Source organism: Cryptotermes secundus, unplaced genomic scaffold (assembly GCF_002891405.2).
Source record: "Cryptotermes secundus unplaced genomic scaffold, Csec_1.0 scaffold526, whole genome shotgun sequence".
NCBI classification, from domain to species: domain Eukaryota; kingdom Metazoa; phylum Arthropoda; class Insecta; order Blattodea; family Kalotermitidae; genus Cryptotermes; species Cryptotermes secundus.
In genome coordinates this window covers 258,317-273,324 of record NW_019721013.1, presented here as the reverse complement: position 1 = coordinate 273,324, position 15,008 = coordinate 258,317, and the positions used below count along the sequence as shown (strand labels likewise).

General features: G+C 47.8%; 1 protein-coding gene across 2 annotated transcripts in view; it reads left to right on the top strand.

Annotated features, from left to right (window-relative positions):
* LOC111875250 (serine/threonine-protein kinase NLK) overlaps positions 1 to 15,008 on the top strand; it is a 114,505-nt gene that overhangs the window by 70,676 nt on the left and 28,821 nt on the right. For both annotated transcript variants that reach the window (XR_002844697.2, XM_023871322.2), the window contains exons 2-3: positions 1,770 to 1,899; positions 4,480 to 4,535. Coding sequence is in view for 1 of the 2 variants with exons in the window: in XM_023871322.2 (XP_023727090.1) it covers positions 1,770 to 1,899; positions 4,480 to 4,535 (186 nt within the window). In the remaining variant the exon portion in view is untranslated. The remainder of the gene's footprint in view (positions 1 to 1,769; positions 1,900 to 4,479; positions 4,536 to 15,008) is intronic.

Here is a 15,008-nt window from a genome sequence, read left to right as displayed (position 1 = left end):
AATCGCAAAATTCCATCCGCTTCCTTTTGTCGTCATTGGTAAGTGCCTGAACGAGCTGCAGTCTGTATGGTTTCAAGTGTAGACGTACTGTTAGCACACGCCAGACAGTGGATTGAGGGATCGCAAGCTCATGGCTAGCTCGCTTTGTTGACTTCCGCGGGCTCCTCTCAAACGCAACACGGATTCTCGCCACATGTTCCTCCGAGACTCGTGGTCGTCCTGGACTTTTTCCTTTACACAGACACCCACTCTCTTGAAACTGTCGAAACCACCGTCGAATGTTCTTAGGACAGGGCGGATTAATGCCGAATCGCCTTCGAAAAGCACGCTGCACCGTGACAACCGAATTTGTTTTCGCGGGCATCAGGCTTACAGGATTGACATACTCTTCGTCCCTGGAGATGGAGGTGAAGTGCTCCGAAACTTCGGTTCACTTTCAGCGGAATATATGGCATTATATCCCAGGAGACAGAACTTTTCGTAACCACCGCTGTGAGAACCTCAGATCCTGCCTAAAAGCCAGTGCTTAATGTTACCCCCGAGGCTTCAATTTACCTAGGAACTTCCTGTGAATTCGTTTGTTTGTTAAGACTTTATATTGTCAAGCGATAGGACAATTAGTGAAAAGTGAATTGCAAAGGATGTGGAAGAAGTGGTCGCGGTCTGGTTTCCGTGCATTTGCCTCCTCTCCACACCGTGAGTGATGATGTCCCATCACCGATATGTTGTCTGTAGAGCCAAGTTCAGATCCAGGCAACTGAGAGATCCCTGCCCGGACCAGATAAGATTACACCGGGGCAGGCCAGATCCCATTTCCTTACGATGTCAAGTCAAGATCTGTTTGCTAAGGTTGTCCTTTGTCCTCTTGTCAGACGGAAAGCTACCGGTGACTTCTCTTAATTCTTTGAGGCACCATGGTCACTATAAGCACCACCAGTTTTAACATTTATAAACCCTTCATTTTTCCTTATGGTTCTCACAACGAACAGCGACTGTTTCCCTAAACAGCATTAACCGGTTGGACTTTGTNCCCCCCCCCTCAATGTAGTGTCTCTCACTACCACCCCCCACTTCTCTCTAATATAATTTAACAGCGTGCATCAAAGTATTTAACCCTTGCAGGTCATGACTCCCCGTCCCCTACACACAGTTTCCGAAACGTTGTGCTTGAAAAAACTCAGGGCGATGAGCAGTGCCCTAAATAATAGGCGTGTTTCCTGCGATACGCCATCACCAGAAGTAGCGTAGACGTACAGTCATGACACTATCGCCTGAACTGTTCTGATGGCATAGAACTTCTCAGTAGTTTCAGGGGCGACTGTAGAGAGGACGGGGGCTCCATTTAAAAAGCAACCCCTTTTCACTTGTCCATGTGTTACGTCAGCTGCCTGGTCTTTTTCTGCAGAAGCGACACAGTCAGGTGGCTGGCACTTCTCCGAACTGGTGAGGTCCCGGATTCAAAAACGAGACCCAGAGACCGACTAGCTTAATTGAGCGGTGTTGTGGTTTTCCTCAGTCCCTCCAACCACGTGTCACTTCAAATTTGGTCCTGACCGCTTCCTTCCATGGCATTTTGATTTTTTTATTCAACAATTATCCTGCTGTTCAACGACTTATATTATTGTCATCGTCGTAAAATGAGTACGTCACAAGTGGAAGACGAACCAGCTCCCGAGCATCTGTCGATGTTGTGTCCTGTAGAGGATGCCGCTTCATGCTGTGTGTACGCCACATTCTGATTCGGATTGTTTGTTTGTTTGTTCATTTAGGGCGGTGACAGACCCACGCGATGGGCGAAGAGTCGCCCTCAAGAAGCTACCGAACGTCTTCCAGTCGCTGGTTTCTTCCAAACGCGTGTTCAGAGAGCTGAAGATGCTCTGTTTCTTCAAGCACGAGAACGTAAGTATGCTGCAGCGTCACAGATAGTGACGTAAATCCTTACGTCATCATTGGAAACTTAACTGGTTACGATCGGAAAACTCGTTGAAAGCAGAGGTCTTTTCCATAGCTCAGGCGGTTAGGCGGCGGCCCGGGTTCGAGCCCAGACCTGGCCGTGTGGGATTTGTGGTGGACAAAGTGGCACTGGGACGGGTTTTCTCAGTACTTCAGTTCCCCCTGTCAATTCTCATTCTGCCGACTGTTCCACATTTATCTTTCCCTATCACCCGAGATTGGTACAATAGGCTGAACAGTGGCCGACGTACCAAGTGGACTCAGTCCTCCTGAAGGTGTGACGCAACGTCAGACGTGTTAGGCGGCTCATACACGTACGAGTCCGGCTCGGCGAGGAGCCGGACTAGGATTAATTTCACCACACACGTATGAGCGTGGCGACCCACACACGGACGAGTTTAGCTCATTGGAACCCGAGCCGAGTCGGACTCTCGAGCCAGACTCGTACGTGTATGGGCCCCCTTAGAGAAATTATAGTGGGGGGTTGCACTATTGCATGACCATAGACTAATAGACTAATAAAGTTGTCTTTGTAATTAATTAAGCATCATGTCACCAATACGTCTGGATAAGTGGAGATATAGTTCGATATATTCTCAGTATATGCAGCACATGGATTTGAGTGTCCAGCTTCACGCCCCGGTCGCTTTACCTCCGAGGAAGACTCTCCACTGTACCCATTACATAGGAGGCTGGGTGGGTCTCAGAGTCTTGACGGTGTGGGGAAGACAAACATACTTTATCCCTGCTGGGAATCGAACCTCGATTCCCAGCCGCCCAGTCCCTGTGCTGTGGCTCCAGCAGCTAGTCATCGCGGCGGCAACCATGATGAGATACAGAAGATGTTTTGGAACTGTCTCAACGGAAAATGGGGCTCCGTGTGGCTTGCGGATGCTTACAGGAAATAAGCTACCCCAAGTTTTCTTGATTGGCATTATGGTCCAGCGCTATTCTTTGGTCTAACGCAGGGTTGGGCAAACTTTATAGCTGAAGGGATTAATTTGGGGTTTTAAGTACTTATTAGTAAATTGAAACTCGGAATATGCCTAATTTATGCCATTTTAATGGACGGATGGTGAGAAACACAGGCGCTGAAACCCTTATGAAAAATACTCATACAATCTCCGTGGACTATAGTTTGCCACCACAAGTTTGCTGTCTATTCAGCTCTTTAGTTAGGTTTTTTTTTAATTCGCTTAGTGGGGGCTGGAGTCCAACTGGGTCCACTGGGCACGGCGGCCACTGATGGGCCTATTGTACCTGCCCCGGGTGATTATGATGATGGAGAATTTGGTGGAATGAAGATTGGCAGGGGAAACCAAAGCGCTCGGAGAAAACCTTCCCCAGTGCCACTTTGTCCACCACAAATCCCACTTGACCAGGCCCGGGATCGACCCGGGCCACCGCGGTGGGAAGCCAGCAACTAACCGCTTGAGCTATGGCGCGGCCTTAGTTGGTTAGTGTGTGAGTGTAGGGTGTCTAAATATATGTCATCATTAGAGGGAAACTGGACTCAACACACGTTGGAAGTCAAAATCAACTTACCCGAAATTTCGTTTTGTTCCGCAAGGTTGCCTATCCGAGGTATGAGGTTCTTTACAGACGCTGCACGAGTACACTTCATGCTGTGTGTCAGGAACTCAAGCCGTTCTTCATTCGTGCAGACTGTACTGATCAAGGCTATACGGTTCGCGACTTCAGCCGTCATCAGAACAAACTGGCGACCCGGTTCATTCCTTATGACGCGAACAGCCGATAATTTGACGCAGGAATGCGCTTGCGCGCCGTGCCATGGCTCGGGAGGCTGGTCACCACCGGCTTATCACCGCAGATTCCCGGACCAGTTCGTGTGGGATTTGTGGAGGACTAAATCGCACTAGGACAGGTTTCTCCTCACAGCTGTCATTACACATATGCGCCATGCGGATGCAATGTTGAGCCGACTTGGAGTAGCGAGTGTAGTGAGCAGGCTACGGGCTGGACAGCAGAAGAATCAGGGTTCGATTCCTGTTGGAAGCAAGGATTATTTTCTTCATTGTACAGACTGGGCCCTACCCATGTTCCTGTCCAATTAGTGGGGAGTCACTTTCTGCAGAACGCGGCCAAGGCGTGAAGCTGAACACTCACTTCTATACGAATTTGATGTTAAGAATACATGGAACTGTACTCCCACCCCTCTATACGTCTTAATGACCTGGTGCTTAAGTAAGCGCGTAACGCTTGAGGCCTGCATTCGGGAGATGCAAGGTTCGAATCTCGGCCGGAACTCCGGCTATTATGACCGAGGTTTTTCGTGGTTTTTCTCGGTCGCTCCAGATAATTTGCCGGGATAATACTTCGATTAGTACACCGCCGTTTTTCTCGAAATCCTGTCCATTCCGTTGCTCGCTAATCGGCGTACTATTCGACACTAGCAGCCGTAGATGGCGCCAGCGTCCTTAGATAAGTTACAAAGTACCTAAGCACATGGACAACTTTACCTTCGATGCTGGGCAGTGTGGGCTTCATGCACGTTTTTCTTTGCAGGTTTTGTCGGCGCTGGATATTCTGCAGCCCCCTCATCTAGACTTCTTCCAGGAAATGTATCCTTTATTAAGCACAGTGGATTGTTATGGTGGCCGTACTGTACGTGTCTCATCCAGTCGGGTGAGCAACCTCACGGGCCGGCCACAGCCATAGTCTGCTGTGCCGAGCGTTACCCCGCCACCGGTGTGTCGCCACATGGTACCCAGTATGTCGCCATAAGGTAACGGGTGTGTCGCCACAGGGTGACGGATATGCCGCCGCATGGTACCCAGTGTGTCGCCATAAGGTAACGGGTGTGTTGCCACAGGGTACCCAGTTTGTCGCCATAAGGTAACGGGTGTGTCGCCACAGGGTGACGGATATGCCGCCGCATGGTACCCAGTGTGTCGCCATAAGGTAACGGGTGTGTTGCCACAGGGTACCCAGTGTGTCGCCATAAGGTAACGGGTGTGTTGCCACAGGGTACCCAGTTTGTCGCCATAAGGTAACGGGTGTGTCGCCACAGGGTACCCAGTGTGTCGCCAGTTCTTGTAATAAATTGTATAGTCGGACGTTATAGTTAGAGAGAGTGTGTTTGTGTTTGTTCTTAAATTTTTCCTCTTCGCATGTTTGCAGTGAGCGTGTACCTGCGTCTTTCTATTGTTACTGATACACGTACAATTCTTAATATAATTTAGGACGCGAGGATGTACATGTACATCCTTATGGTCATGAGTAATGTCCTCCCTCCCTTATGGTCATGAGTAATGTCCTCCCTCCCCCGTTCGTAGGATGAAATTTTGTGGTGTGCTATCAGATGTGTGACAGACTTGGGTGTGCCAGAGAACGCACGCTTTGGGCGTTTGCTTGTTACATCACACGGAGTCGCGCTCTTCTATCGGTTGTCTGAAGATTGAGGCAGCAGATCCCTCCGAAACGTTGGTACCATTCTACTAAGTGCTTAGCGTCACATGCAAGAAGGCAATCCTAATCTTCGTGAGACTCTTCACATCCACTTATGTTAGTGTTCATTGCATCCTGTCGCATTATGCATCACTTCCGTCTGAAATGCCACGTGCACTTACTCATTCACATGAAAATAGAAAATTAACCATTAGAAATTGCTACATGTTCCGACTTGCCATCTTCAGGCAAGTGACACACACGCGGCTAGTCCAATAATATCAAGGTAATAACATCACACGGACGATCATACGAGTTTCAGAAATAACACGCAAACACTGACGCAGCGCTTGGAAACGTAGCGAGTGATGTCCTTCAGCAGTTGCCTTTTAATGAGTGGATGACGAAAAATGGCAAAACACTGAAATATTTCAACTTAAGAAATAAATAATTAATCTTAATTACATTGAAAATACAGTGTAGCAGTTTGACAAGTTAGACAGTTGCCTGAAGATGGCCGAGTAGGGCTGAAAAGTGTATTAATTTTCTTTATGGTTAATTTTTATTTTTGTGTAAAGGAGTAGTTGTAAATAAAGTTGCATTTGTGGCGGAAATGCGTAAAAGCCCATTCTCATGTTCGATATAAACTTATATTTTCTTGCCGTCAGCATGTAGTTATTTCCTTCAGGGTGCCCGACTAAAATTTTGAATGTATTTTGTGAATAATAAAATTATGTGTAACCGCTCTTCCCTCATTCCGAAAGAGTAACATTAACAGAAGAAAGCCGGGTTTCGATCCCGTCAAAGTCACCACTGAAGTCGCGACCTCACGCGGAACCTAGGAGAGAGAGTCGTCAGTTGCCAGGCAACTAAGTGGCCGCTCGTAGTGCTGTCGGAACGGGGATGTTTGTGGCCACAGCCCCCCCCTCCTCTTACCTCTCTACCATGGCTGCCCGAGTTCGATTCTAGGCCAAGTCATGCGGGATTTATGGTGAACAAAGTGGTACTGGGGCGGGTGTGTGTATGTGATCCTGAGGATGAAGGCAGCAGATTAATCCGAAACCTTTTAACGATCTGCCATACTGCACGGTGTCGCATGTCTGAAATCAATAATCTTTGGCTTTGTCTAGCTTTCACATAATGTGACCCTGAAAGTCTTTCCGGCCCTAAACTCCTGAGCCCAAAAGAGTGAGAGTGGGCGGGGGTAGTAAGAGACGCTATATTTGGAGGGATACAAAATTTTCCCCCCTATGAAGGTTCTTTTTATTGCTAGTGGGGTGGAACTAAGTCCATTGTACTGCGGCCACTTCTGGCCCGTTGTGCCAGCACCAGATGATAGGTGAGGGTGATGGTGGAGCAATTGCTGGAATGAAGATTGGCAGGGGAAACCGAAGTACTTGGAGAAAATCTGCCCCAGCGCCACTTTGTCCACCACAAATCCCACTTGACCAGACCCGGTAGGAAGCTGGCTACTAACCGCTTGAGCTATGGCGCGGCCCGCTCTGAAGGTTCATAGGCAGTGCCCGCTTGGCCTTCTGCTAGAGGTACGTTTGACACAGGGTAAAGCTGTAGCAAAGAAAAAAGGATTAGAAATTGAGTGGACTTTGTTACTAGCAGAGGAGATAGGTTGAGCAGTTGATTGTGATGTTACCGTTGGGAGGGCTGCATGTGAAGCATACACTGTAGTGTGGAATATGGGTACCAACTCAGCATTTGCTCTGGTAAAGAGGAAAACCACGGAACACCTTGATTGAATTTGCCGGCCGCAGGACCTCCTGGATATAACCTGACTTCTAGTCAGCAGTCCTGGGTCGGGTCGGTCGCGTAAATTGCTGCTGGTCCTTCCTCTTCGGCGAACCCTAACTTAATTACTCACTCATGGAGCTGAGCCCTTCTGGAGGAGCCGCCAATTCTGCAGCTACCCAAAAATTTACCAGCATTTTATGGAACCCGAAGGTTCATTACCGTGTCCACAAGAGCCCTCCACTGGTCCCTTACCTCAGCCAGATCAGTCCAATCCATGCCGTCCCATCCTATCTCTCTAAGATCCATTTTAATATTGTCCACCCACTTACGCCTTGGTCTTCCCAGTGGTCTCTTTCCTTCTGGACTTCCCACCAATATCCTATACGCATTCCTCGTCTCCCCCATTCGTGCTACATGCCCTGCCCACCTCATCCTCCTTGACTTGATCATTCTAATTATACTTGGAGAAGAGTACAAGTTATGAAGCTCCTCATTATGCAGTTTTCTCGAACCTCCTGTCACTTCATCTCTCTTCGGTCCAAATATTCTCAACACCCCGTTCTCAAACACCCTCGGTCTATCTTCCTCCCTTAATGTCAGAGACCAAGTTTCACACCCATACAGGACGCGAGGCAAAATTATAGTTTTATATATTCTGATTTTTATGTTTTTCGACAGCGGACGAGAAGGCAAAAGGTTCTGGACTAAATGGTACCAAGCATTACCCGAGTTCAATCTCCTCTTAATTTCCTCCTGAATCCGGCGAACCCTAACACGCATTTAAATTTTTTTAAGAATCCAGGCCGTACCTCACAGGAAACACATTACGTCTCCCCTACAGAACCCAACCGGTTAATGCTGTTTAGGGAAATAATCGCTGTTTATTGTGAGAACCATACGGAACACATTAATACACTGTGTGGGCAGAATGCAGAGTTCAGTTCGTACCTCACAGAAACACATTACGTCATCGCTACAAAGCTCAACCGGTTAATGCTGTTTAGGGAAATAATCGCTGTTTATTGTGAGAACCATACGGAACACATAAATACACTGTGTGGGTAGAATGCAGAGTTCAGTCCGTACCTCACAGGAAACGCATTACGTCACCGCTACAAAACCCAACCGGTTAATGCTGTTTAAGGAAACAGTCGCTATTTATTATGAGAATCATACGGAACACATAAACACACTGCGTGGGTAGTTTTGAATATTAAAGTAGGTGGTACTTATAATTACCATTGTTCTTGAAAGGTCAATGTCACACTCAGCAGAGGTTTGTTTACGTGGTGACCGGTCCACCATTCCAGTTCCTGGCCACGTGAAGCAAATGGTGTGCGGCGTGTGTCCCCGACAGTAGAACTTCCCTCGCTGCTGACAAGAGAACTCGTTACTGTTCTCGGCGGGGTTGCGGTGCGTCCTGAACAATTGACTCACTGATGTACGCACGACATCGTCAAGCGATAATTTGTTCGAAACTGTAGATGAAGGGGTTGGTCGTGGTGCTTCTTAGTGATAATATAATCATGACGTCGAATTAAGCGTATCTTACTCTTCTGCAGTGAAGATGGAGGCAGAAAATTCCTGCGAAACATAACCACATCACAGAATAACATTCGTCGCGCATTGGTTTTGGAACCAGTTCCCTGAGAAGGACGAGTGACGGGCGGTTTCATACTTTGTGTTCCTGTTCACGCGCTGTTGCGTCATCTGGTTAGGGAGAGATAAATGCATAGAAAGTTCTGGTAGGAAAGCCTGAAGGAAAGAAACCACTAGGACGATCTAGACGGAGATGGACGCAGTGTTGAAGCTTCGGGTGCCATGTAATGCTGGGAAGTTCTTGAGTGGCTATCTGCTTCTCAGGAAGGTAGCAGACGTCTTCATGAGAAGCTGATAGTCGCTCATCTTCGTCACTTTTTGTGGAACCAGAAGATTCATAACCGTGCACACAAAATTCGGCCACTGTTTTATACACGCTCACACTGTTTATATCCATCTTAATGTTATCATCTCAGCGACATAATCTACACGCTTCACAAATTTCTCAGCCTGGAATAATTATTGGTTCAAGTGAGGTAAATATTTTTTTTATTTAACTCCAATAATTATACAATCTATCCATTAAGTGTGGATAATATGTACATTTTGTGGTTAATTTGCATATAGCAAAAGGAAAGAGAGTACTTGACGTGGTAAGCATATTCCAATGAACATGCTCAATACTTATTTTAACTGAGTTTGATTTGTTTCATTCTGGTCCGTCACACTAACAATTACAAATATAAATTAAAAAAAAAAACTTTACATTCCCAGGAAACTGCTGTGTTTGTGAAATGTTCTATCTAGTGTACTATGTATTGTAGCATATAAGTGTACGTACTTTACGTGTAAAAACTTATGTGATGGTGGTTTCCTATTTGTAGTGATGTTTGCCCTCTGAAGATGGTCCACAGAGACCGAAACATGTAAGGGCGTTAAGTTTTATGTAGTAAAAAACTTACAGGTCACATTGGACGGAGTGATTTATATTTGTTATTTTAACTGCTTAGTAATATGCAGTTAAGTGTTGTATTATTCGAATCTGGTGGGCTAATCTGATGGTTTAAATCTGTTTAGCCTCCTGATTTCCCCTTCGTCGTCGAGTAGTAAGTAAATATGAAGTCCATTAGTTTAACTACGCACCACGCCATGACGTATAGGGGAGTGGAGGTGGTGACCCACCCATCTTGACCTGGGTACTAGATCGGACTAGGCCACCACTAATATAGAAGTCCCTGCTGCTGACTAATTACTAGTGACTAGTGACTAGGCATATTGTTTTCATCGTCTGTCGGCGCCTACTGTCAGCTGATGTACCAAGTTCACTACCCCTTGCCTTCGTTCGGGACTGAAGGAGCGATTTAAATAACTTGGGGGGCTCTCCCCTCTCTGCTGCTCGTCCCCATCTGCCCATGTGATGACGTAACGGCCACGTGGCACCGCACAGCGCTGGAAGGGTGATTCTCCTGTGAGGCACGACCGGCGGACATGTGCGTCTCCTTGCCGCTGTTACTCGATGCTGCTCCTGCGGGTCAAGCCTCTCTCTCTTGTCTTCTGGACGCGCCGTTAGGAATAAACGGGGTGCGACAGGCGGACATGGGCGATAATGTTGCATGCATACATGTGTGTGTGGGGGGGGAGGAACATAGACTGAGGGTGTTTGAGAGCAGGGTGTTGAGGAGAATGTTTGGACCGAAGAGAGATGAAGTGACGGGACCAAAACTGCGTAATAAGGAGCTTCATAACTTGTACTCTTCTCCAAGTATAATTAGAATGATCAAGTCAAGGAGGATGAGATTGACAGGGCATGTAGCACGAATAGGGTAGAAGAAGAATGCATGTAGGATATTGGTGGAAAATCCAGATGGAAAGAGACCACTAGGAAGACCAAGACGTAGGTGGGTGGATAATATTAAAATGTATATGTATAAAATATGTATAATTGAGTGGTATTTACTGCATTGTTCTGGCTTGGGGTATGGACCTGTTAAAGGCTCTTGTGAACACGGTAATGAACCTTCGGATACCGTAAAATGTTTGGAAGTTCTTGAGTAGCTACACAGGTGACGGCTTCTCAACAAGGGCTCAGCTCCTTGAAGTTGGTTATGGATAGAGATGTGTGCATCGGCTGTTAAAGCAGTGCCATAGAATCACGGGTTTATATGCCTCACGGTCCGGCCAAGCGACCGCGTCTTCGGGTTGCTTAAAGGCAGGAAATTCCGTGAGTAACTGGGCTTGTCAGTCGCGACACTCCTTTGAGATGACGACACTCAGTAGCTCAGACTGTACGAGTATACCGTGGAATGTTGGATGAAAGGGAAGGGGTGTACCGGCCTTTACCTGGAGGCATTGAGGAATATCACGAATAACCTTAGCCATAAGAGTCAGTATCCTGGCCGAGATTCGAACCGAATACAAATCGGAAGCATTGCTGATCGAGCCAGCGTGTTCGGTATTTCTTGGAAGGACGGCATCCGGGCTAGAATTCGAACCTGGAACCTTTCTTAAGTTCTTTGGACCTCGATATCGGGTTTACGTTTGTACTGTCTGGACCCCGAAGCGATCGCTTAGTTCCATGTGGTGACCGTTAACGCATTTGTCTCACAAGAGGAAGTACCTGGTCTTCGTCCGGGATGTGGTTGCTTGTCTTGTCACAGTAGCACAGAATTTAAGAAATTGATACGGGGCAAAGTGACGCAACCGGGTAACGCATTGCATCTGTGTTCGGGATCCTGGATTTCCTCAGTCTGTCCGGTTGAATGCCTCAACCAGACATTAAATTGTGCGACGGCCGCCTCCTTCCATATCCTTTCCTGCACAGTATTCACTGTGCTCCGACAGTTCGACGCCACGCAGCGTAACATCCTCATTAGGTGATCTGCAGATAATTAAGAATTGTCCGATTCGCAATGTGTTATTGGTGAAATGTATCGAAGGGCTTGCTGAACCATTCGATGGTGACTGGGTCCCAATAATCACCGTTATCTCCATGTAGTGTGTGGACGTGGCTTCGATCCCCGGCTTCTATGTTGCGTGCGTGTAGTAGGGACACTTCCCATTGCACATAGGCCCGTCTAATTAGCCGCCCTCACTGGCTAGATCGCAGATTGAAAAGCGTTAGGGAGAGATGCTGTCGTCATGGCAACGTGACGGGTCGATGTGCGCGTATAACATGGCGACGGTGCAGGTGGGGGGACACAGTGACAGCTGCAGCTATCTTGTACAGTGAGGAACCCAATGGTTGGGAGATAAATTACGGGGGGGGGTTGCATATGTCCATGCTTCGGTAGGACGTCAGTTAGAAGCATGTGAGTTATCCAGGAACTGAGCTGTGCACACTAACCTGGGTGTTCATGAACGAATTTCGATTGGCAGGTAAATTGCTTCTGGCTGTCACCAGCACAGTCGTTCTTGTTTCCGAGTCCCGCGGAACTCGTGACCATATTTTGGCGTCTCACGACTCTGGGAAAATTACCCGGAAAAGAGCACTTGAATCACAAAAAGGGGTGGACCAGTGGCACCATCTGCAGTTCATGGTCCCTTAGGCTCATCTCCTAATCCTGAACGAATTTCACGTGCATAATATGGTATATACACACACATGGTACCTCACAGGAAACACATTACGTCTCCACTACAAAGCTCAACCGGTTAATGCTGTTTAGGGAAACAGTCACTGTTTATTGTGAGAACCATACGGAACACATAAATACACTGCGTGGGCAGAATGCAGAGTTCAGTTCGTGCCTCAAAAGAAACATTACTTCTCTGCTACAAAGCCCAACCGGTTAATGCTGTTCAGGGAAACAGTCACTGTTTATTGTGAGAACCATACGGAACACATAAATACACTGTGTGTGCAGAATGCAGAGTTCAGTCCGTACCTCAAAAGGAACACATTACGTCTCCACTACAAAGCCCAACCGGTTAATGCTATTTATTGTGAGAACCATACGGAACACAGAAATACACTGCGTGTGCAGAATGCGGGGTTTTGAACGTTCACAGAGGGGCATACAGTTACCGTTATGGTTTAAAGGGCTGTACTTACAGTTATCGGGACACGCGGTAGCTTAGTTGGTTGAGGCACTGTGCTGCAAGTTGGAAGATAGCGGGTTCGGTTCTCGATGAGGTCTTTGGATTTTTGAATTCACTTAATCTGTCCAACCGCACTATGGCCCTAGGATCGCCTCTGCCTCTAACATAAATGAGCGCCAGGAATCTTCCTGTGAGTAAAGGGCGGCCGACGCTTCAGGGTGACAACTTCACCTCCATCTCTGAGCCGCTTGTCTAGAAAATGTGTGAGCCTTGTCGTCTCACATTCATCTGTTGGCCTCCACGGCCTGATACAGGGATAGTTTTGCCTTTTACGGACAGTTGCCACTGTGGCTTAGAGGGTGACACATTAAGGGGTTTAAAGGGTTCCTGGACAAACCGCGCTTGGGTTCCTATTTTTAGTTAGTCCCTGGCTGATTAGTTGGGCGGAACGTCATTTCCGTGTTTATGCGTTCAGTTCCCCCTTTCCACCGACCAGGATAAGAGGCGCAGTAACAAGTGGGTGCGTTGCCCCCGCAGGAAGGTGACTGATTCCTGAAGGACGTCTCGACGTGACGTACATGGCGACTGTGTGCGCCCGTCGCCGACATACAAGCAGCGAATAGTTTGGGCACTTGGCGCCCTAACTCGAACTGAACATCTCAGTGCATAATGGGATGTGACACCGTGCGTTCCGGTGGAAGTTTACCGACGTTTCGGAGGAACATACTGCCTCCATCTTGAGGGTGGAAGTCACTTTTGTCTTGAGGTTGAGGCAGTATATTCGTCCGAAACAGTGGTAACCATCTGCCACTTGACGGGTTTAGTGTAGCAAAGTTTCTGTTGAGAAGCTAATAGTTTCTCAGCTATTCAGGAAGTTCCAAGAAATTTATGGAACCTGAAGTTTCATTCCCGTCTTCATAAGAGCCTTCCAGTGGCCCCTATCTTGACACAGTCGGCATCTTCACATGCAACTTCTCTCTCATCCTTTTCAGTATCTTCTGATCTATGCCTAGGTCTGGCAAGTGGACTGCAACTCAGAAGACTGCACAACAGTATGAATACTCATCTGATATTTCCGTTCCATCTCTCTTGCAGGTGTGGCCGTATTGCCACAGGAACGTCCCTTCGTGTTCCTATGGCGGTACTCGCTCTGTCTCTGGAGGCTAATGTTACTTGTAGAGGACAGAGGGAGGATCATGAAAAAGGCAGCTTTATTACGTCATTAGTTCATACAGCTTCCTGGCTGCGTAGGACGAGATTCCTGCAGAAGCGTATGGTTCCCGCCTGCAGTGAAACCCTAACGTTCAGCACGTCTCTCACAAAAGTCCATCAGTTTTCTCTATCCTGTGCCACTTTAATCCAGTCCACTTTTTTGTCCTGAGGCTTCATTTGAATACAGTCCTCTCGTCTGTGCCTCCGTTCTTACCGCAGAAACTGCGCACGGGTCGGGGCCGCGGTAGCAAAGTTGGTTGACGCATTCTGCTACAAGCTGGAAGGTCGCGAGTTCGATTCCCGTTGAGACCACTGGATTTTTCAATTTACGTAATCATTCCAGCCGCACTATGGCCCTGGGGTCGACTCATCCTCTAACAGAAACCAGTACCAAGAATCTTCCTGGGAGTAAATTGCAGCCGGCGTGTAAGGCTAACAACCTCACCGCCATCTGTGAGCCGACTGTCTAGAAAATGTGGGAGCCTCGATGTCTCACAACCCTATGGACTTCCACGGCCTTGAATGGCCATTCTGCCTGCCTTCCGTCAAAATGACTGACTTTTCCTAAGAGACGAAAGGGGCGGCGACCCTGAGCCCCTTGCCGTGGACTGGACGGTAAACAGACGCTTGATCGATTTTGCCTACGCAGAACTGTAGTGACGCAAACAGACAGACGAACCTGACCTTGTGCGTTAAAGCACAGTCATAAATATATATATATATATATACCACCTCCTTCAACGGAAATAAAGAGCTCTATCTGCCCACGCGGTGTACAAGTATTTGCGTGCTCGCAGTAAACACTTCCGAGAAGTGGGCAGCGTGTTCCTCCGAAATGGTGACCCCCATCTTGGGATGGGGTGAGGCTGAGTCCACTTGTTACGTCGGCCACTGCCACCCCCAGATAATAGATGATGAAGAGTATGGAGCAGTGAATGAGAATTGGCAGGGGAAACCGAAGTACTCCCAGTGCCACATCGTCCACCACAAATTCCACATGGCCGTCCAGGGCTTAAACCCGGGAAGCCGGCGACTAACTGCCTGAGCTAATAGGCCGGGCCATAGCTCAAGCGGTTAGTCGCTGGCTTCCCACCTCGGCGGTCCGGGTTCGA